The sequence below is a fragment of the Elgaria multicarinata genome, chromosome 15 (genome assembly GCF_023053635.1).
Source record: "Elgaria multicarinata webbii isolate HBS135686 ecotype San Diego chromosome 15, rElgMul1.1.pri, whole genome shotgun sequence".
In the NCBI taxonomy this organism is placed as follows: domain Eukaryota; kingdom Metazoa; phylum Chordata; class Lepidosauria; order Squamata; family Anguidae; genus Elgaria; species Elgaria multicarinata.
Genome location: NC_086185.1, coordinates 25,041,457 through 25,063,283, shown reverse-complemented (window position 1 = coordinate 25,063,283; position 21,827 = coordinate 25,041,457). Strand labels below are relative to the sequence as shown.

At 53.8% G+C, this 21,827-nt stretch overlaps 1 protein-coding gene across 3 annotated transcripts in view; it reads left to right on the top strand.

Moving 5' to 3' along the window:
- MED12 (mediator complex subunit 12) overlaps positions 1–21,827 on the top strand; it is a 46,485-nt gene that overhangs the window by 15,830 nt on the left and 8,828 nt on the right. For all 3 annotated transcript variants that reach the window (XM_063141918.1, XM_063141917.1, XM_063141916.1), the window contains exons 17-37: positions 189–307; positions 1,958–2,101; positions 2,946–3,109; positions 3,319–3,450; positions 4,037–4,264; positions 7,471–7,615; positions 8,410–8,530; positions 8,709–8,810; positions 10,564–10,677; positions 10,807–10,961; positions 13,666–13,845; positions 15,300–15,371; positions 15,591–15,745; positions 15,861–16,022; positions 16,128–16,239; positions 16,812–16,901; positions 17,413–17,522; positions 18,113–18,248; positions 18,777–18,938; positions 19,297–19,674; positions 19,971–20,136. In XM_063141918.1, the coding sequence (XP_062997988.1) occupies positions 189–307; positions 1,958–2,101; positions 2,946–3,109; positions 3,319–3,450; positions 4,037–4,264; positions 7,471–7,615; positions 8,410–8,530; positions 8,709–8,810; positions 10,564–10,677; positions 10,807–10,961; positions 13,666–13,845; positions 15,300–15,371; positions 15,591–15,745; positions 15,861–16,022; positions 16,128–16,239; positions 16,812–16,901; positions 17,413–17,522; positions 18,113–18,248; positions 18,777–18,938; positions 19,297–19,674; positions 19,971–20,136 (3,147 nt within the window). The remainder of the gene's footprint in view (positions 1–188; positions 308–1,957; positions 2,102–2,945; positions 3,110–3,318; positions 3,451–4,036; positions 4,265–7,470; positions 7,616–8,409; positions 8,531–8,708; positions 8,811–10,563; positions 10,678–10,806; positions 10,962–13,665; positions 13,846–15,299; positions 15,372–15,590; positions 15,746–15,860; positions 16,023–16,127; positions 16,240–16,811; positions 16,902–17,412; positions 17,523–18,112; positions 18,249–18,776; positions 18,939–19,296; positions 19,675–19,970; positions 20,137–21,827) is intronic.

Genomic DNA, 21,827 nt, shown 5'->3' with positions numbered 1-21,827 from the left:
AGAGTCAAAGCGGGTGGGTCCGATCCCCCAATCCGGCTCCCCCACTTTCACCACTCCCAGAAGAGGTCTGAAGTGATTGCTTGCAGAGGGCCTTTGCAGTTAGGCCAAGGCCTGCATGAAATTAGTCTGAGGGCCACTGGGCAGCCGCCTCTTAACTAATGAATGGCCATTTGGATTTTCTCTGGCAGGGGGTGAGGAAGGGCAGAAAAGGAAGAGGAACAAGCCGGAGGCCTTCCCCACCGCTGAAGACATCTTTGCTAAGTTCCAGCACCTTTCTCATTTTGACCAGCACCTTGTCACCTCTCAGGTATGTGTCTCGTGGGTGAGGACAGCAACCTCCTTGGTTCATGCGCCCTTTGGCTGTTTTGCCATCAGACAACAGTGAGAGACCATAGCTCAGTAGCAGAGGATGCGCTCCTCATGTATAAATGTGGGAGGAGAGAGGTTGGGGGCAATGTTTTTGACCCTGAAAGCTGCATTCTGATGGCTGATCAGCTGGGGCTCCGTGGGTTGCACAGAGAGCAGCCAAGTGGTACAGAAAACTCCAGGTTCAGTCTCCAGCATCTCCAGTTTATAAGATCCGAGGTCATAGGTGATGAGATCTCTCTCTCTCAATCTCTCTCTCTCTCCAGTCCTGGCCTAGGTGGGAACTACACTAATGGTTTAAAATGTTAAGGAAGGGTTTATTTATTTTATTTATTAAAGTATTTTTATGCTGCCATTCAGCCAAAAAAGGCTCTCACGGCGGCTTACAAAAGTATTTCTTGACAGTCCCTACCCACAGGCTTACAATCTAAAAGACATGACACAAAAGGAAAGGGGATTGGGAGGGAGGAGAAGGAGGGGGAAAAGGAAAGCAAACTCAGGCACTACAATCTTAGTTGGAAAGTTCAGCAGTTACAGGTGACAGCAGGAGGGAGGGGGCTCTCAGCTGGAGCTGGACCCAGGCACGGTGGAGAGGTGCCTGGCTGCTGCTTCCTCCCTCACTGGTGGCCTCTCCAGAGGCAGTTGGTAGCAGGAGGGAGGGGTCTCTCAGCTGGAGCTGGACCCAGGCACGGTGGAGAGGTGCCTGGCAACTTACTGGGTCCCATGACGCTATGGTTCTTAGTTTTATCGTCGTCGTATTTTCCTTCCTTCTTTCGTTGTATTTCTTTCGTTGTGACGTTTAAATAGCGTTGCAAGTGTTCATATGTGCCACCTTACATCATAATAATTGTATCTCACTGACTTTTGAATCGCCCATGGTCAGCCAATCGCTTTCCTGGGGGCGTGGATGCTTCCTTTCGGCGCTTAAAACTAGTGCACTATAAGCTCCAAAGGGCTTGAGGGAGGAAATTTAAAAAATCATAACAAATTAACGGATGGCCCAATCTGATTAAAATTTGGTATGCTGAAAGCCCTGGTTAAGACCTGCCACTGTGCCGATTTTGAACTCTATCTTTAAAACTGACGCAGATGTAAACATTTGTTTAATTTCCATTAAAAAAACAACCAACAACGGATGACCCAATCTGATTCAAATTTAGTATGCTGAAAGCCCTGGTTAAGACCTGCCACTGTGCCGATTTTGAACTCTTTATCTTTAAAACTGACGCAAATGTAAGCATTTGTTTAATTTCCATTTAAAAAATCATAACAAATCAACGGGGGTGGTGGTGGTGGAAGGCGAAGCCAGGAGATCAGGAAGTGGGCGGAGCAAAGAGACCAGCCATGAAGAGGAAGTACAAGCCACAACGATAAAACAGTGTCGTGCTCTAATCAATGAATACTGGGATAGCAAAAGGTTAGTAACGCGACATTACTGGAGTGTGCCCCGTGACGTTTAAAAACGACACAAATTAAAACGTTTCGAGTGGTAGGAAAAAATGTAATAAGCACTAGTGTAGAACCGGCCCTGGATGGACCTGTGGCCTGACTTCATACGATCGGCTGTGACTGTTGGTTCCTCCACCCCCAGGTCTCTCGCAATGTCTTGGAGCAGATCACCAGCTTTGCCTTAGGGATGTCCTACCACCTGCCTCTGGTGCAGCACGTCCAGTTCATCTTTGACCTAATGGAGTATTCGCTCAACATCAGCGGGCTCATTGACTTTGCCATCCAGGTGGGTTTCTTGGAAGGGGTGGGTGGGTGGTACCGGAGGCCCGCGTGAAACCTCTCCGTGTTTGTTTGTCGGCATTTTTGCTAGGAGCTTGTGATTGGTTCATATTTATTTTGTTTGGGTGGCCAGAGTCTGAAACATGATGCCATCAGGGGCCTTCTCCTTATGTAACAAGAGCTGAAGACTGTGGCAGTGAAAGGGTGCACCTGCAAGGGAGCGACAAGAGTGTACAAACAGATCAAAACTGGACCCACCAAACCTGCAAGCATAAATATGCATAAAATATTTGCACCTTCCAATTTCCCTGCAGGAAAAGCATAAAACTGAGCGTGTTTTATGATGGGGATCCATTTTCCCATTTCACAGGTGGAAAGTTTGGTGCTGCGGGAAGGAGCCTTGTGTTCGCAAACTCTTCCTTGTTAACACAGTTGAAATAACAAATGCGGAGGCCGAGCTACTTTGCAATAAATCCCGTAGTTTTATTTAGATAAAGCTCAAGTTGGTTTTTCCCCTCTGATCTGGCAAACTATGGTTTGGGCTTGTCCTCCAAACCAGGATTCCAAGCCATGTTTTGAAGAAAGTTTGCAGTTCTGGTTTGGAGGCCAAGGGCAAGCTATAGTTTGCATGATCAGAGGTAACAGTAAACTATGGCTAGCACTAAAGTGGAAGTTAAACCAATTCAGCCTGTAGGGGGTTGGGGAAGATCAAGACCTTCCTTCCCTGACCCACCCCAAGCCCTTCCCTGTCAACCGGCTCAGATCAGGAGTTGAGGGGAAGGGATGTCCGTGAGCCTATCTGCTCTGTCGCTCACCCATTTCCTCTGCGTTCTCTCTGATGCTGTGCATAGTTGCTGAATGAGCTGAGCGTGGTGGAGGCAGAGCTGCTGCTGAAATCCTCCGACCTGGTGGGCAGTTACACCACCAGCCTGTGCCTGTGCATCGTGGCCGTCTTGCGGCACTATCATTCCTGCCTTATCCTCAACCAGGACCAGATGGCCCAAGTCTTTGAAGGGTAAGGCCTGGCGTGCCTCTGCTGCTTAGAGGGCAGGGGGCTCCCATCACCTTAGGAGGAGGGAGTCTCCTAGCTTTACTGCTGGGGACTTCCACAGGGTTGTGGGGTGAAGTATGGAGGTTTTGAGCCCACCAACCATTTTCATCCTACTGGGCGAGGGGGCGACCTCCCCTTTCCCTCCCAGTGCAGCGTCTCTTCTGCTCCCACAGGCTCTGCGGGGTGGTGAAGCACGGCATGAACCGCTCCGATGGTTCCTCTGCAGAGCGCTGCATCTTGGCCTACCTCTACGACCTGTACACATCCTGCAGCCACCTCAAGAGTAAATTTGGAGAACTCTTCAGGTGAGCACCATCCTGGCAAGGGGATTGCAGCCCCAAGGAGGAGAGGGTAGCCTCCCCCTAGTCGATGAGCAGTGCCATCTCCAGGTTTTTGAGGGCCCTTGGTTAAGACACCCCCCATGGGCCCCTCTCCCTCCGTGGGTCTGTCTTTTCACCATCACTGTCGCCAGCTGCTCTTGCTCCTCCTCCTCCCTCTCCTTTGATCCCGCTTGCTTGCTTGACAGGCGGAGAGCCTGGGAGCAAGCAGGCCGTGGCGTCTCCTGATCCTCCTTTTCACCACCACCATGGTCCGGGCCAGAGCAAGAGGCAGGAGAATGAGCAGCTTGCAATGGTGAAGAGGAGGAAGTCCGGGGAACTTTTTGTTGCGGGCCTCTACTGGGCTGTGGGCCCTCATCAAGTGCCCGACCTTGCCGACTCTTACTGCCGGCCCTGTGAATGGGCATGAGCAGCAGTGGCCAGTCACCAGGCCTAGAAGAGCATAAGCCCGGAGCATCTTGATGCTGAGGATGGGTTCTGGGAAGGAGGCAGGGCAGGGGCAGCGTTTTCCTGGAGTTTCTCATCCATCTCTACTGCCTTCTTTCCCCGCCAGTGATTTCTGCTCCAAGGTGAAGAACACCATCTACTGCAACGTGGAGCCGTCCGACTCAAACATGCTTTGGGAGCCCTTGTTCATGATCGACACGATCGAGAACCCGTCAGCCCACAACTTCACCTACACCAACCTGGGCAAGAGCCTCACCGACAACCCGGCCAACCGCTACAGCTTCGTGTGCAATGCGCTCATGCACGTGTGTGTGGGGCACCACGACCCTGACCGGTGAGACTGGACTGGGCGGGGTGTACAGTGGGCTTCCGGGCTGGGATTAGCACTCGGCTGTCACCGGCTGTGCTGTTGACCCCTCTTCAGAATAGAAGAGCCCTGCTGGGACCAGCTAAAGCAGGTCCATTTAGCCCAGGACTGCAGAAGCTCTTTCAGCCTGAGGGCGGAATTTCATTTCGGAGAAGCTGTTTGGGCCCCCGTTCCAGTGGTGGGTGGGGCCGAAGGCTGAAGTGGCAGGGTCAAAGTACAGAACCTTCTGTCATATTTTAGTTGAAAGCTCTGACTGCCAGTAACTAAAGAGAGTGGGGAGGTGGGGAAACTACACAATGGGGGTGGGGGGGGGGACTACACAAAAGGAAACTGACAAACAGTGGGTGATTGGGCGAAAGGAAACTGACAAACAGTGGGTGATGGGGGGAAAGGAAACGGACAAACAGTGGGTGATGGGTGAAAGGAAACGGACAAACAGTGGGTGACGGGTGAAAGGAAACTGACAAACAGTGGGTGATGGGTGAAAGGAAACTGACAAACAGTGGGTGATGGGGGAAAGGAAACTGACAAACAGTGGGTGATGGGGGGAAAGGAAACGGACAAATGGGGTGATGGGGAAAGGAAACTGACAAACAGTGGGTGATGGGGGAAAGGAAACTGACAAACAGTGGGTGATGGGGAAAGGAAACTGACAAACAATGGGTGATGGGGGAAAGGAAACGGACAATTGGGGTGATGGGGGGAAAGGAAACTGACAAACAGTGGATGATGGGGGAAAGGAAACTGACAAACAATGGGTGATGGGGGAAAGGAAACTGACAAACAGTGGGTGATGGGTGAAAGGAAACTGACAAACAGTGGGTGATGGGGGAAAGGAAACTGACAAACAGTGGGTGATGGGGGAAAGGAAACGGACAAATGGGGTGATGGGGGAAAGGAAACGGACAAACAGTGGGTGATGGGGGAAAGGAAACTGACAAACAGTGGGTGATGGGGGGAAAGGAAACGGACAAATGGGGTGATGGGGAAAGGAAACTGACAAACAGTGGGTGATGGGGGAAAGGAAACTGACAAACAATGGGTGATGGGGGAAAAGGAAACGGACAAATGGGGTGATGGGGGAAAGGAAACTGACAAACAGTGGGTGATGGGGAAAGGAAACTGACAAACAATGGGTGATGGGGGGAAAGGAAACGGACAATTGGGGTGATGGGGGGAAAGGAAACTGACAAACCGTGGATGATGGGGGAAAGGAAACTGACAAACAATGGGTGATGGGGGAAAGGAAACTGACAAACAGTGGGTGATGGGTGAAAGGAAACTGACAAACAGTGGGTGATGGGGGAAAGGAAACTGACAAACAGTGGGTGATGGGGGAAAGGAAACTGACAAACAGTGGGTGATGGGGGAAAGGAAACTGACAAACAGTGGGTGATGGGGGGAAAGGAAACGGACAAATGGGGTGATGGGGGAAAGGAAACGGACAAATGGGGTGATGGGGGGAATGGAAACTGACAAACAGTGGGTGATGGGGGAAAGGAAACTGACAAACAGTGGGTGATGGGGGAAAGGAAACTGACAAACAGTGGGTGATGGGTGAAAGGAAACTGACAAACAGTGGGTGATGGGGGGAAAGGAAACGGACAAATGGGGTGATGGGGGGAATGGAAACTGACAAACAGTGGGTGATGGGGGAAAGGAAACTGACAAACAGTGGGTGATGGGTGAAAGGAAACTGACAAACAGTGGGTGATGGGGGGAAAGGAAACGGACAAATGGGGTGATGGGGGGAATGGAAACTGACAAACAATGGGTGATGGGGGGAAAGGAAACGGACATACAGTGGGTGATGGGGGGAAAGGAAACGGACATACAGTGGGTGATGGGGGGAAAGGAAACGGACAAACAGTGGGTGATGGGGAAAGGAAACGGACAGTGGGTGATCTGGGAAAGGAAACTGACAAACAATGGGTGATGGGGAAAGGAAACGGACAGTGGGTGATCTGGGAAAGGAAACGGACAAACAGTGGGTGATGGGGAAAGGAAACGGACAGTGGGTGATCTGGGAAAGGAAACTGACAAACAATGGGTGATGGAAAGGAAACTGACAAACAATGGGTGATGGGGGGAAAGGAAACGGACAAATGGGGTGATGGGGGAAAGAAAACGGACAAACAGTGGGTGATGGGGGAAAGGAAACTGACAAACAGTGGGTGATGGGGGAAAGGAAACTGACAAACAGTTGGTGATGGAAAGGAAACTGACAAACAGTGGGTGATGGGTGAAAGGAAACGGACAAACAGTGGGTGATGGAAAGGAAACGGACAAACAGTGGGTGATGGAAAGGAAACGGACAAACAGTGGGTGATGGAAAGGAAACGGACAAACAGTGGGTGATGGGGGAAAGGAAACTGACAAACAGTGGGTGATGGAAAGGAAACTGACAAACAATGGGTGATGGGGGGAAAGGAAACGGACAAATGGGGTGATGGGGGAAAGAAAACGGACAAACAGTGGGTGATGGGGGAAAGGAAACTGACAAACAGTGGGTGATGGGGGAAAGGAAACTGACAAACAGTTGGTGATGGAAAGGAAACTGACAAACAGTGGGTGATGGGTGAAAGGAAACGGACAAACAGTGGGTGATGGAAAGGAAACGGACAAACAGTGGGTGATGGAAAGGAAACGGACAAACAGTGGGTGATGGAAAGGAAACGGACAAACAGTGGGTGATGGAAAGGAAACTGACAAACAGTGGGTGATGGGGGGAAAGGAAACGGACAAATGGGGTGATGGGGGAAAGGAAATTAACAAACAATGGGTAATGGGGGGAAAGGAAACTGACATACACTAGATGATGTGGGAAGGGGGTATGGCCATCAAGGAAACCCTGGAGGGTCAGATTGGGACACCCAGGAGTGCCATATTTGGGGTCTGAAACTGATGTTCTGCACTCCTGATCTAGTCCAATATCCTGTTTCTCACAGTGGCCCAAAGGTTGCCACCGGGAAGATCACAGCCCAGGCGTGCAGGCCATAGGGTATGCCCACCATTTCTCCCCACCCTTGCCCCAGCTTGTGGTACTTGGAGATATACTGCCTCTGAACACGGGGGCTCCCTATGGCCATCAAAACTCAATGACCATCAACAGGGCTGTCTTCTGTGTTACTCACCTCTCAAAGCCACCCATCGCCGTTCTCTTCCCTGCGCAGGGTCAACGACATCGCCATCCTGTGCGCTGAGCTGACGGGCTACTGCAAGCTGCTCAGCGCGGAGTGGCTGGGCGTGCTGAAGGCGTTGTGCTGTTCCTCCAACAACGGGACCTGCGGCTTCAATGACCTCCTCTGCAATGTGGACGTAAGAGCAGGGCCTGGGAGGGAAGACCTGCAGAGCATGGTGTGCAGGATGGAAGCTGCCCTGTAAAGGTTGCGCTGGAGGCGCGGAAGTCTTGAGGGTTGTGACTCCAGGGGACTTCCAGGATGGTGCCTCACACGATCAGTGTACTGCAGAGAGACGTGTCCGCTTGAAGGACGTTCCCCTCCCTGGAAAATATTGCGCTCCATAAACAAGGTCCTTTGGCATAGTCAGGAGTACTAGACTTCTCGGCCTTGTCTTTCTGGCCTTTTAGTCTAAATTCTTACGGTGTCCAGGGATGGGAGTCTTCCACAGGCATGGAACATGTGCAGATCCAGGTAGAGGCCGGCTTTTTACCGGGCTTTTCTCGACATGGTGATTAATCTCCATGTCTGGAAAGGAACTCCTGGACGGACTCTGATAATGGCCGCAGCCACCTGGGGCCCCTGAAAAGCCAAAGCCATCAGGATTGTTGTGTGTGGCTTATATTTCCTGCCCTTGTATTTCCAATGGTTGGGGGATCAGGTTAGAAAACATGGCAAGGAAGTGTGCCCCCCCCCCTCGCCGCCCAGCTTGTGTTAGTGGTGCCTAGAAGCAATTCCAGGTGTGTGGAGTTTTGCCTGCCTCTAACAGTAGGGTGGAACCTCCTCTAAAACCTAAAGGGTCATTGTTGCTTTGGAAACATTTCTCCGCCTGAGGCCTCAGCAGAAGGTTACTCTTGAATAATGCCCACTCCAGGTAGTGCTGTTTTTCTTCTCCTCCCTCCAGCTCCACTGTGCGCCCCTTGTCTCTTTCAGGTGAGCGACTTGTCTTTCCACGACTCCCTCGCCACCTTTGTGGCCATCCTCATCGCTCGCCAGTGTCTCCTCCTTGAGGACCTGATCCGCTGTGCTGCCATCCCTTCGCTGCTCAATGCTGGTGAGTGAGTGCTTGCCTGCCTGCCTGCCTGCCTGCCTGTGATGCTGGGGGCGTGGGGGAACATGGTTGCTCCCTCTGCCTCTGTGGCTGCCCTGCGGAGGCAGAGGTCTGGCCCAGCCCGAAGGAGGAGCGTGACTCAGGTCTGTTGCTCTCTGAGAGTTTGTGTTTCTGTCCGTAGCCTGCAGCGAGCAGGACTCAGAGCCTGGGGCCCGCCTGACCTGCCGGATCTTGCTGCATCTTTTCAAGACCCCACAGCTGAACCCCTGCCAACAGGATAGCAGTAAGTGAGCGTTCCTGTGGGTCTGTCCTCTTCCGCTTGAGGTTCAGCCCATTGCTGCTGGCCGGTCTCTCTCCACCTTGTCCAGCATGGAACTCCTCTGCTGAGGGAACTGCACTGGCCGCCTATTCGCTACCGGGCCAGGTTTAAGGTTCTTCTACTTGTGTACAAAGCCCTAAACAACTTGGGACCAGGATACCTGAGAGGGCGCCTTCTCCCTTACCAACCTGCCCGGTCACTGAGGTCATCCGAGGGCCTGCTCCTGGTGGTTCCACATAGATCCATCCTCCGATTGGAATCCACCAGGGGAAGAGCCTTCAGCGTGGTGGCCCCCCTCCTGTGGAACTCCCTGCCTCTGGAGGTCAGGCAGGCTCCGACCTTGTTCTCCTTTCGGCACCTCCTGAAAACATCTTTATTCCAAGAAGCCTTTCTTTAACATGCAGCCTTGGATTTCTGTGTTGTTGTTGTTTTTGCTTCTTTTTAAATTTTGTTTTAACTGTTTTGTTCTGTTTTTATTTTTCATTTTACCTTGTACACCGCTCCGAAATTTTTTCAATGAGGAGCGGTATATAAATATTCTAAATAATAAATAATAAATAAATAAGGCAGAGCCGTCCCCTGGGGCTTGAGCCTACAAGCTCTGTCTCCCCTCCTGTGTGCCCCCACCACCACTTCCTTCCATTCCTAAAATCATAGAATTGCAGAGTTGGAAGGGACCACAAGGATCATTTAGTCCAACCCTCTGCAGTGCACAGCAAAACCAATTAAACCATCCATGGGAGGTGGCTCCAGCAAATGCGGTCTTCCTCCCACCCACCTCAGACACACCCCTTCGTCTGACTCCTGCTTCTTCTCCCAACATGGGCAGAGCTTTGGCTGTTGGCATCTCCCCGACCCTCTTTGCCAAGGCTCGTCGCAACCTCCTTTCCCAGTTATCCTCTGGAGGCAGATCAGTCTGTAGCTCCCTGCAGCCACATAACTCACTGCCACAAGATGTGGGGATGGCCGCTAGCAGAGGTGGCTCTAAAAATAATATTTTTAAAAAAGGTTTAGGCCAATTGTTGGAGAAAGAGAGGCCTTATCAAAGGCTGCTAACTGTGATAGCGAAATGGAGCCGCTGTTTCGCCTCTGACGACCAACTGCTGTGGACAGACACCTTCATGCCCTGCTTCACACCCTGCCTTTGGGCTTCCTGGGTGGCTGGGAATGGACGAAATGGACCCACCGAGGTCCAGTCCGGCAGCCAGGCTCTTCTGATATTATGCGCCAGTTGTGTTTGCCTTTTCGGAGTCTAAGCCCTGCAGTTGGATCTGGCCCAGCAGAAGGGTCTGTGGCTCAGTGGTAGAGCACCTGCTTTGCATGCAGAAGGTCCCAGGTTCGATCCCCGGTATCTCCAGGTAGGGCAGGAAAAACTCCTGCCTGAAAACCCTGGGGAGCCGCTGCTGCCAGTCAGTGTCGACAATACTGGGCTAGATGCACCCAAGGCCTGACTCAGTATAAGTTCCTCAGGGCTGCTGTTTACTTATCAGCTGCCCCGGGGGCTTTCCTGTTGGGTCCTTAAGAACATAAGAAGTCCCCTGTTAGATCAGACCATCTAGTCCAGAACTCTGTTCACACAAGGGCTGCTATGTTCACACAAAGCAGGACATGGTGCAACAGCACCCTCCCACCCATGTTCCCCAGCGACTGGTCCGTAGCGTGTGTCTCCTGCTGGGTCTGTAGCTTGGGCCTCCCTTTCCTCCCGCTCTCTCCACAGGCAAGCCCTCGGTGGGCATCCGCTCGTCCTGCGACCGGCACTTGCTGGCTGCTTCCCAAAATCGAATTGTGGATGGGGCCGTCTTTGCGGTGCTGAAGGCTGTCTTTGTCCTGGGTATGTACCTGGGCAGGCTCTGTGTGTGTGTGTGAAAGGGATGGGGCCGGCCCTGCCTACTGCGGGAGTGCAGGCCGATGGGACTTGTCAGCAAGGCTCTCACCAGGCGGCCCTCAATCCCGGTTGCAGGGGATGCTGAACTGAAAGGCTCTGGCTTTTCCCATCCGGGAGGGGTGGACGACCTCCTGGAAGACGACAAGAAGCCTGCAAGCCGGATGGTTTCCATCGAGACGGCCAGCCTGGATGTTTATGCCAAGTATGTCCTGAGGAGCATCTGCCAGCAGGTGAGCACCACAGGCGTTGCCCTTCTCTCTTACCCCCACGGTCCCACTGGCAGCAGAAGACGGAGTTCAGCTGGAGCTTTGGCTTGCTGGGTAGGGGCGTGAGATCTCTCCTCTCCCCTGCAATGCTCTGGGGGTGCTCGTTGTGAGCGAGAGGGAGCGAGAGGGTCAGGGGATTGCCCTCTCCCCCCCCTTTCCCATCCCGCCTTTGGATCCTTCTGCAAACTCTGTTGTAAAGGGAGTTTGTTTGTTTGTTTGTTGATTGGATTTCTATACTCCCCAATAGCCAAAGCCCTCTGGGCGGTTCACACAAATTAAGGCCATGACATACAGTTGAAAATATAAAGCTTCAACCACAGTATAAAAACACAATGTAAAAATGCAATTTAAAAGTACAACGAGAAATAAGAACCGAGCAGCAAAGAAGAGATTTAAAATGCGGGTTTAAAATACTGATTTAAAACAGCAAAGTGAACCGCTTAACACAGTAAACTGTTAAAATGCTGGGAAAGAGAAAAGGTCTTCGCCTGGCGTCAAAAAGGGTATCACGTCGGTGCCAGGCGAACCTCTCTAGGGAGCTTATTCCACAACCAGGGTGCCACAGCAGAGAAGGCCCTCCCTGGGGGCTGAATCCAGTCCTCCTGGGGTCCCAATCCATCCTTCCAGGGTCCTCCAGAGGGCCAGATCGTTTGGAGGTTTCCTGTCTTTTGTGCAGTTTTCCTCCAACCTGAAAGGTTGAAATGCCTCTCTTATGCCTCAGTTACTGGCAGGAAAAGCTTTTAAGTGAAAATGCGCTGGTCTGGTCTGCATTTCTATACTTTTGGCTCTGCCCTGTTTGGCCGTCGGCCCTGCCCACCCCTGGAAGGAAGGCCGTCCCGAGAGCTTCTCCCAAAATGGGTTGAAAGAGTTTCTCCACCGTGTGCTAGAGAAAGGGCGCATTCAGGGGAAGTCCAGCTCATTCTGCCATCTGCCCAGCAAGTGCAGGCACAACCCCCGGGCTGCTGGCTGCCTTGTGCCACATGGCTTTGGTGGCAAGCTTGGCTTGTTGAGTGGGTAGGCAGGGCCGGTGCCAGACTGTTTTGCGCCATAGGCAAGGTGAACTACTTTCACCACCACCACCCCTCAAAAAATGCCAACTTTGATTTTTAAGAACATACGTTTCCTGGAAAAAATAAGAAGCACAAAGCTTGAAACTGCTAAATTTATTTTAAAGTGCCAGAAATACGTCATGCCAATTATAGCAAACAAATTGGAAAGGAGCGTCTGCCACAACACAGGCTCTGAACACCAGACCTCACGTCTGCCACCACTTCTTATGGGGCGACACAGGCTCTGAACACCAGACCCGGCCGAGGCTACTCCCTGCTCAAGCCAAGCACCACCGCTTGATACGCCTGAGGCAAGGGATAAGAACCACCTTCCTCCAAACTATGTGGAGAAAGGGGTTTAAATGGAGAAGGATTTCAATATAAAAATAAAACACTGTGAGTTATATGTGCTGAGGTGAATTATTGTCAGAGTGGGTGCTAAATGTGTAAACTTCAGATGATAAATGCCAAACAGACACATGGGATTTTTGTGGTAGTTTTAAAAACAAAACAATCAAAATTTATTTTTAAAAGTTCATAAGCTTTGTTTCAAATAACAACATTTAAAAACCTTTTTGAAACCTTCCATACAATCCGGTCACTCTCACATTCGCGCTTTCCTTTCTCTCACACAATCACTCCTGAACTTTCTTTATTATCAGTATTGATTAATATACATCCACTACGTGCACACCACACTCTAAAGACACCACTCACTACACTGACTCTCAAATTTCCCAGAATTTAAGTACCATAAACACAGAGAGCACTACAGACTCTAAGAGGACCTAACAAGTCCCCCTCAATCCCTTCAATCCTTCCCTTATATATCACTCCTCCCCCCTCCCAAGACATTCTAACTCCGCCCACTCAGGCCAACATTCTAAAAACCACAGACTTACACACTGCAGACATACATTTGGAATTGACTTGTGGGGTGTAACGCCACAGCGTCTATGGGTCTAAAATGCATGATTTAATAGGAATATCACCTCCAAATCATCCCCCCCCAACTCACACGCATGCGCGCACACACACTCAGCATCACTCACTCCAAACAAGCACACACATGGACACATGCATTCACTCAAAGACCCCCTGCACCCCATTCACCCATACATCCATTCTCTCTCTCTCTCTTCTGGGTGCGTTCCGGAAGTCCAAACGTGGAGCTGCCCCAGCGTCCCTGGCTTCGCTTCAGCTGGGCGGGCGCGGGGCGCCATCTTGCCCACCCAGGCCCAGCTGAATCCTCGGGCTGGGCCAGCTCACAGCCAACGTGCGTGAGTGCTGCGTTGTGCCCGGCGCCCCTCTTAGCTTGGCGTTCTAGGCGGCCGCCTGAGTGGCCTCTATGGTAGCACCAGCCCTGTGGGTAGGTGGCTGCAGGAGCTGTGAGCCGCGTGAGGAGTGTCTGCACGTCCTCGCAACAGGTTCCTCGCCTGCCCAGGGGAAGACGCCGAGTGTCCATCCGCCATTGCTGTGATGTTGGCTCAACCTGGGGCAGCAGCCAGCGTAGACTCTGGGGGAGAAGGAGTGCAGTGAACCGCTTCCAGCCTTTTGCAGGGCCTGGGTCTTCGGCTGAGCTGGGGCCCCTCACCCCTGTCTGCTTTCTCTGCCTGCAGGAATGGGTAGGTGAGCGGTGCTTGAAATCCTTGTGCGAAGACAGCAATGACCTGCAGGATCCTGTCCTGAGCACCACCCAAGCCCAACGGCTGATGCAGCTGATCTGCTATCCACACCGGCTGCTCGACAACGAGGAGGGCGAGAACCCCCAGCGCCAGCGGATCAAGCGCATTTTACAGGTACGAGGAGCAGGTGTGTGTCGTCCCCCCCCCCCGCAAGGTGCCTTCAAACACGGGTGTTTCTTTATTTAATTACAATATTTATAGATCCCTCCCTATCTGAAGTAGATGCCAGAGCGGTGAACCTAGGAATAAACAGTAAAAAGACAAAATATTAAAAACAGCAAATTAAAGTTGTTCAATTTAAAACAAAGGCCCAGTAGATACAGTGGCTGGTCAGTTGAGGAAGGCTTCCTGGAAAAAGAGTTGTTTTCAGGAGGCTCTGGAAGCAGCCTAGTGCTGGTGCCTGCCTGACTTCCAGGGGCAGGGAGTTCCAAAGAGAAGGGGCCACCACACTAAAGGCTCTTCTCCTGGTGGACTCCAGTCGGGCCAAAGGTCTGTGTGGAACCACCTGGAACATGCCCTCCAGTGACCTCAGTGACCAGCGTGTTTGAATGGAAGCTTAGCTTGTGATGAGTGTGATTGGCACTGAAGGCTGAATTCAGCGTTGGGAAACTCTGCGCTTTAATTTTTTGTTGAACTTTCTAGTCCTTCTTAATTGTGTATGTTTTTATGTTGATGTTGGATTTTGTTTTTTGTAATGGTTATCTGTTTGCTTTGTTTGTTTATTATTTATTTATTTATTTATTACATTCATGTACCACCCCATAGCCGAAGCTCTCTGGGCGGCTTACAAAAGTTAAAAACAGTAAACATTAAAAAAAAAAGTATACAAAATTTAAAACCATCAAAAACGTAAGAACAACAGTATAAAAACAACAGTATCCATTTAAAAACAACAGTTCTGGGGTTTGTTAGAAAACAAACTTAGCATTGTTTGCGTTTTAGAAAATAATCAAACATTTACAACTGCAAAAGCACAGGAAAAAGAAACAAATATTGTAACGATATTAGATGTAGAATTAAACCTGGTACTCCTTTCGGCGCCTCCTGAAAACATCTTTATTCCAGAAAGCCTTTCCTTAATATGCAGCCTTGAATCTCTGTATTTGCTTCTTTTAAAATTTGTTTTAACTGTTTTATTCTGTTTTGATTTTCATTTTATCTTGTACACCGCTCCGAAATTTTCAATGGGGAGCAGTATATAAATATTCTAGATAAATAAATAAATACTCTGACAACCTTTTTTAAAAAAAGAGAGAAGAAGTTTCTAGTCCTTAAGGTTTTGAGTATAAATTCAGTTGCCTATGGAAAATACCAGAAAAGGGACTAGACAGGATATTCGGTCGCTGGGAGTTGGTGATGGGGTTCAGCTGTCTGGGGTAGTTCTTTGTCCCTCTCCAAGAACCGTTGGTAGCAGGGGGGTGGGCAGAATCATGCAAAATGAAGGGGGGGCGTACCTTTTATTTTGGATGAAGCCACAGAGCAGGCGAAGCGAGGCGAAGCGAGGCGAGCAGACACAGTGCCACAGCGAGCAGGTCCCTGACAGCAGATTCCTCCTTCCTCTTTTCCAGAACCTGGACCAGTGGACGATGCGTCAGTCGCTGCTCGAACTGCAGCTCATGATCAAGCAAACGACAAGCAACGTAAGCCGCCGCTGCTTCGTTTGGGGTGGCCCAAAGGAGGGGGAGGGGGCGTCCCGCACATCTGTGAGTGGCGGCTGCAGGGGCTCCGAAAGGGCAGCCAGCGGTAGAGCAGGTGCCCCTGAACGATGCCGGTCTCTTGGCCCAGAGTCTCCCGTCGGCAAAACGGCGCTCAAGTGCTCACGGGCTTCGTGCCGCCCCCCCACCCCTTTCCTCCCGCAGCAAGAGATGAACTCCCTGCTGGAGAACATCGCCAAGGCCACCATCGAAGTGTTCCAGCAGTCCGCCGAGACCAACTCCGCCAGCAACGGCCTCGCCAGCCTGGGCAGCTCCACCAGCCTCGTGCCGGCCAGCACCAAAGCCAAGCCCGTCCTCAGGTCAGTGCCGGGAGTGGCGGGGACGGGGCGGGGCGAACGGGCGGGCGGCTTGCGGGGCCGGAGGAGCAGCTGGGGACTCAACCCGTCTCTCGCCTGCCTGCCTGCCTGCCCCCAGCTCCCTGGAAAGGTCCGGCGTGTGGCTGGTGGCCCCGCTCATCGCCAAGCTCCCGACCTCCGTGCAGGGCTATGTGCTGAAGGCCGCCGGGGACGAACTGGAGAAGGGGCAGCACCTGGGCTCCTCGTCCCGCAAGGAGCGGGACCGCCAGAAGCAGAAGAGGTGAGGGGGCCTCGAGGGGGGCAGGTCTGGAGGCGGGGGGGAGGGGGGCCTCTCTCGCGGGCCGGTGGCCAACGCTCTTCTCGCGTGGGTCCCTTCCTCTTGCAGCATGTCCCTGCTGAGCCAGCAGCCCTTCCTGTCCCTGGTCCTGACGTGCCTGAAAGGCCAGGATGAGCAGCGCGAAGGCCTCCTCACCTCCTTGTACAGCCAGGTCCAGCAGGTCGGTCCCTCGCGCTCTTTCTCCGCCCCTTTGGAGGCTGGTGAAGGCCTCTTTCCTCCCTCCCTGCCTGCCTGCCTGCCTCCCTCCCTGCCTGCCTGCCTGCCTCCCTCCCTGCCTCCCTCCCTCCCTCCCTCCCTCCCTGCCTGCCTGCCTGCCTGCCTCCCTCCCTCCCTCCCTCCCTGCCTGCCTGCCTGCCTCCCTGCCTCCCTCCCTGCCTGCCTCCCTGCGTGCCTCCCTGCCTGCCTGCCTGCCTGCCTCCCTCCCTGCCTGCCTGCCTGCATCTGGGAAAAGACTTGGGCAGAGGTGGGATTTTCAGCCCATTTGACCCTTCTCCAAGGGATGCTTCCTGCTAAATCCAGGGTGTGTGTGTCTTGAGTGGCTGCGGCCTCCCATGGGAGCTGTTCTTTTGCCTTTCATTTAGCCCGCCCCCCAGTCTGCTTCCTCGATTGATTCCCAGGAGCGTGCAAGCGGTGGGGCGGGATGAGGGGGTGGCGTTGCCCTGAGCCTCCAAGGGAGAGTACTGGGCCACCTCGGGGTGGCCGACAGCCAGGCATCTCTCTCTGTCCACCCAGATTGTGACCAACTGGCGCGAAGACCAGTACCAGGACGACTGCAAAGCCAAACAGCTGATGCACGAGGCGCTGAAGCTGCGGCTCAATCTGGTGAGCAGCGGGTGATTTGGGAGTGGGTGGGGAGGGAGGGAGGGAGGGACGGGGGAAGCGACCTTTCCTCTGGCCCCCAGGGAGCGCACGTTGGCCGAAGCGTCAGTCTGGGAACATCAGAGGAGCCCTGACGCTGGATCAGACCGAGGGTCCGTCTAGTTCAGCATCCCGTTCGCACAGTGGCCCACCAGCTGTTGACCAGCGACCCACAAGCAGGACATGGTGCAATGGCACCCTCCCGCCCCTGCTCCTCAGCAACTGGTGTACATGGGCTTACCGCCCCGTTTTGCTGGCAACAGAGCCGCCTCTGAGTCGCTTTGGCCCTTCTTTCTGCCTCAGCCAGGGAGGCCTGCTCCCGTTCTAGGGGCTTGACCCTCCGAGCCCTGGTGAGGAGCCTCCAGGAGAGGCTCAGCCTCCCCTCCTCTCCCCGTCTGGGCTCCCCGTGGGGACTGGGCGCATGGGGCCAGCCCCCAGGCGGTGCTGCCAGGCTGACGGCGTCCTCTCGTTCCAGGTGGGGGGCATGTTTGACACGGTGCAGCGCAGCACCCAGCAGACCACCGAGTGGGCCGTACTGCTCCTGGACATCATCAGCAGTGGCACGGTGGACATGCAGTCCAACAAGTGAGTCTGGCGGCGGCCCCGACCCATCGCTCAGCAGCCGAGAGGGACGCAGCAGCCGCTGTCCGCCCACAAGAGACGGCCGGATGGCTGACAGTTCACCGTGGGCGCTGCCACAGGACAGTGGAGATTCCTGAGGGTGGGATCCATCCTGTGGGTGCAGGGCCCCCTGTGCTGGAGATCCGGTCCTTGAATGCCCCCCACCCAGCCTCTTTGCCCATATATCACAATAGTACTGAAGTCTGAACGAATGTTGCATCTTTCCCTGCCTTTTAACAAGGCAGGAGAGGGCCAAGTGATTTGAGCCATAGTGTGGTGTAATGGCTAAGGTGTTGGACTGGGAGTCGGGAGATCCAGGTTCTAGTCCCCGCTCGGCCCTGGAAACCCACTGGGTGACTTTGGGCCAGTCGCAGACTCTCAGCCCAGCCCACCTCACAGGGTTGTTGTTGTGAGGATAACATGGAGAGGAGGGGGATTATGTACGCCGCCTTGGGTTCCTTAGAGGAAAAAAGGCGGGAGATAAATGTAATAAATAAATTTTAAAAAGTGGCCGCAGTGACCCTTGTCTCCCTGTTCATGCTCTGCTCCTCCAGTGAGCTGTTCACCACGGTCTTGGACATGCTGAGCGTGCTGATCAACGGCACGCTGGCTGCGGACATGTCCAGCATCTCGCAGGGCAGCATGGAGGAGAATAAGCGAGCCTACATGAACCTGGTGAAGAAGCTCCGGGTAAGCGAGAGCCCGCCTCGGGAAGGGGGCAAGAGGCAGCCCGGGCCCGCTGGCCTGCTTGTGCCTGGCTCACTCACGCCATCCCTGCTGTGAAGTCCCGCCCGCGTTCCTCACGCAGGCAGACGGGTGGTCCTGCCTCCTCGCAGGGAGTGGGCTGCCTGGGATTTGGGCCGTGCTTGATGCAGTGGGGAGGCGGTGGCTTTGAGGTGTAGCAGAGAGGGTGGCGCGAATTGCGTGCATGCGTGGCCTGGCGGAAGGGCTCCCCTGCAGACGCCTCTCCGGCGCTTCACAGGAACATCAGGAGCTGCCTCCTAGCGATTCCGGCCCTGGGTCCATCCAGCCCAGTATTGCCCACCCTGACTGGCAGCAGCAGCGGCGGCTCTCCAGGGTTTCTCCCAGGCAGTTTCCCCTGCCCTATCAGGAGATGTCACTAGGGATCGAACCGGGGGGGGGCCTTCCGTGTGCAAAGCGGGGGCGGGGGGGAGGGTTTGACCATTGAGCTGCGGCCCCCCTTCCCTGTCTCCACAGAAGGAGCTGGGCGACCGCCAGTCCGACAGCCTGGAGAAGGTGCGCCAGCTGCTCCCCCTGCCCAAGCAGACCCGGGACGTGATCACTTGCGAGCCCCAGGGCTCCCTCATCGACACCAAAGGCAACAAGATTGCAGGGTTCGACTCCATTTTCAAGAAGGAGGCAAGTCGACCGCCCGGAGAGCTTCGGCTATGGGGCGGTAGAGAAATGTAATAAATGTTAAATAATAATAATAATAATAATAATAATAATAATAATAATAAGTAGCTCCCCTGGTGGCCAGCCCTGCAGGTAGTGCTGGCCTTGTGTGCATCTTGCCCTGCCCATGGTGGAAAGGCCAGGGGGCGGGGCTGGCCGACAGATGCCTGGCAGGAGGCAAGGCTCACCTTCCAGAGCGAGGAGGAGGTGGGGATGAGGCTGGGCGCTCCTCTCCCCTCTGTTGTCGCCGTGAGCAACGGGCAAGAGGGGAGGGGCCGCTTCACGCAGGCTCCCCCCCCCTGCTCTCCTTTCTCCCCCCCAGGGCTTGCAAGTGTCCACCAAGCAGAAGATCTCCCCCTGGGACCTCTTTGAAGGCCTGAAGCACTCTGCCCCGCTCTCCTGGGGTTGGTTCGGGACGGTGCGGGTGGATCGCAAGGTGTCTCGCTTCGAAGAGCAGCAGAGGCTTTTGCTGTATCACACGCACTTAAAGCCGAAGCCCCGCAGCTATTACCTGGAGCCGCTGCCTCTGCCCCCGGAGGAGGAAGAGCCCCCGACGCCGGTCGCCCTGGAGCCGGAGAAGAAGGCGGTCGAGCCGGCCAAGGTGGAGAAAGCCAGCGCCAACGCCGCCAACGCCACGGCCGAGCCCAAGAAGAAGGCCAGCAAGAATAAGAACCGGAAGCAGGCCGCCAACAAGAGCGAGGTGAGGGGGGAGGCGTGGGTGTCCCTGGGCTCCAGTGCGGCTGGTGCCCGGCCCCACCCCGTGGCCTCGTCCTGCCCACGCAGGGGTCGGGAGGGGGCGCTTCTGGCCCTTCAGACAGAGCGCGACACGTGTGGAACAACACGCTCTCCGCTGTCTCCTTCCCAGCCCAGGGAAAATTCAAGAGTGGCATGCTTCCCTCCTTGCCCTTTCGTCTCTCTCTGAAGTGGGTCCTCTTGTTCCGAGACCCTTTGCGCTGCTCAGACTGCCCCACGGGGCACGTTTTTCCCCCCCCACAGCCCTCTTCGCTGCAGGACTACATGATGCCCACGGGCCGAGTGGTCTCCTACGGAGCTGGAATGCCCACAGACCTCCTGCACCATCAGACTGGGAACTCCATGTCGCGGTTGGCCTACGGGCAGTCACCTGTCGGGCTCTATGCTCAGAACCAGCCTCTACCGGCAGGTGAGTCCAGGCCCCTGCTCGGCTGATAGGAGGGAGAGGAGGTGGGGGGCGGCTTTTGAGCCTGTCCTGTGGGTGGTGCAGCTTAGTCAAGTCTGGGCCTTCTCTCAGAACCTGGAGGCATCCCGGGGCTGTTCGTAGGTGACGTGGAATCCATCTGGCAGCCCGGGTTGCTGAGAACAGCTTCAGATGCTGGGCCCCATGTTGTACATGCCAGAAATGTTATATTTATGTTAGGGTGACCAACTGTCAGGATTTCCCCGGATTTGTCCTGGTTTTTGTTCTTTCCATGGTGTCAGGGGGGATTTTCTATAATTTTCAATAATGTCCTGGAATGACACACCTTCCCCTTTAAGGCTGCCATTAGCATGGCAGGAGGGAATGACATGCTTTCTTGAGGCACCTCATTCCCCCAACCCGAGCTCCAATTGAGGTCTTAAAGGGGAAAGTGGACATTATAGAAAAGGCCCCAATTGGAGTGGATGGTGGTGGTGCAGAATGAAATCCTTTCCCCTCCTCCACTCCAATCGGGTTCTTTAAGGTGGCGGGGGAATCACGTACTTTCTGCAGGACTCAGAAAGCTGCTTCCACACACACACACTAGGTGTCCTCTTTTTTGGTTTCCCAAATATGGTCACCCTAATTTATGTTCCAAACTCCGGTGCTGCAGAATTGATGCTGCAGGGAACTCCGCGTGGGTCACGACCCCTTTGCGACGTGTGACGTCATATGTGTGAGCGCCATGTCATGACTCAGGTTCATAATCCACGAGAGTGCTGGGTTGGTCTTTCATGCCCTGCAGAGTTTTCACTCCCGTTGACTTCTCTGATATCCACAGTCTTTACTGTTGTTTCTTAGCCTTGTGGTTGCATCTCGGCTCCAGAGGGGTTTCCGAATGAAATGGATTATTTGGATCCATTCCAGTCTGGTTTTAGGCCTGGAATTGGAACGGAAATGGCATTGGTCACCCTGGTGGGTGGAGATGGACTGGGGAAAGGCTACCCTGGTGATTCACCTAGATCTCCTGGTGGCTTTTGGCACCATCAACCATGTTCACCTTCTGGGCCATCTGTCTGGAACGGGTGCAGAATTCAGGAGTGAGCAGAAAGTAGGTCTCCAGATGGACATCAGGAAAAACTTCCTGACTGTTAGAGCAGTACGACAATGGAATCAGCTGCCTGTTGAGGTTGTGGCCTCTCCCACACTAGAGGCCTTCAAGAGGCAGCTGGACAACCATCTGTCAGGGATGCTTTAGGGTGGATCCCTGCATTGAGCAGGGGGTTGGACTCGATGGCCTTGTAGGCCCCTTCCAACTCTCCCATTCTATGATGCTATGATTCTATGTTCAGGGATGTCAACTCCAAGCATTCTTAATAGTTGGCCAAAACATCTGGAGATCTACCCTCTCCTCACCTTTGGCGTACAGGTTAGTGCTTTTCAGTGGTTCTATTCCGATCTCCCAAGACCGGACCCAGAAGGTGATGCTTGGGGACTGCGGTTCTACCCCATGGTCTTTGGCCTGTGGGGTGCTGCACGGTTCCGTGTTATCTCTCATCCTCTTTCATATCTGCATGAAACCACTGGGCGAGATCATCGGGAGGTTCGGGCGGAGACATCCCCAGTGTCTCCCTCTCGTTCCTGTTACCCGATCCCAGGAAGGCAGTGGGAGTGATGAATGGGTGCCTGGAATCGGT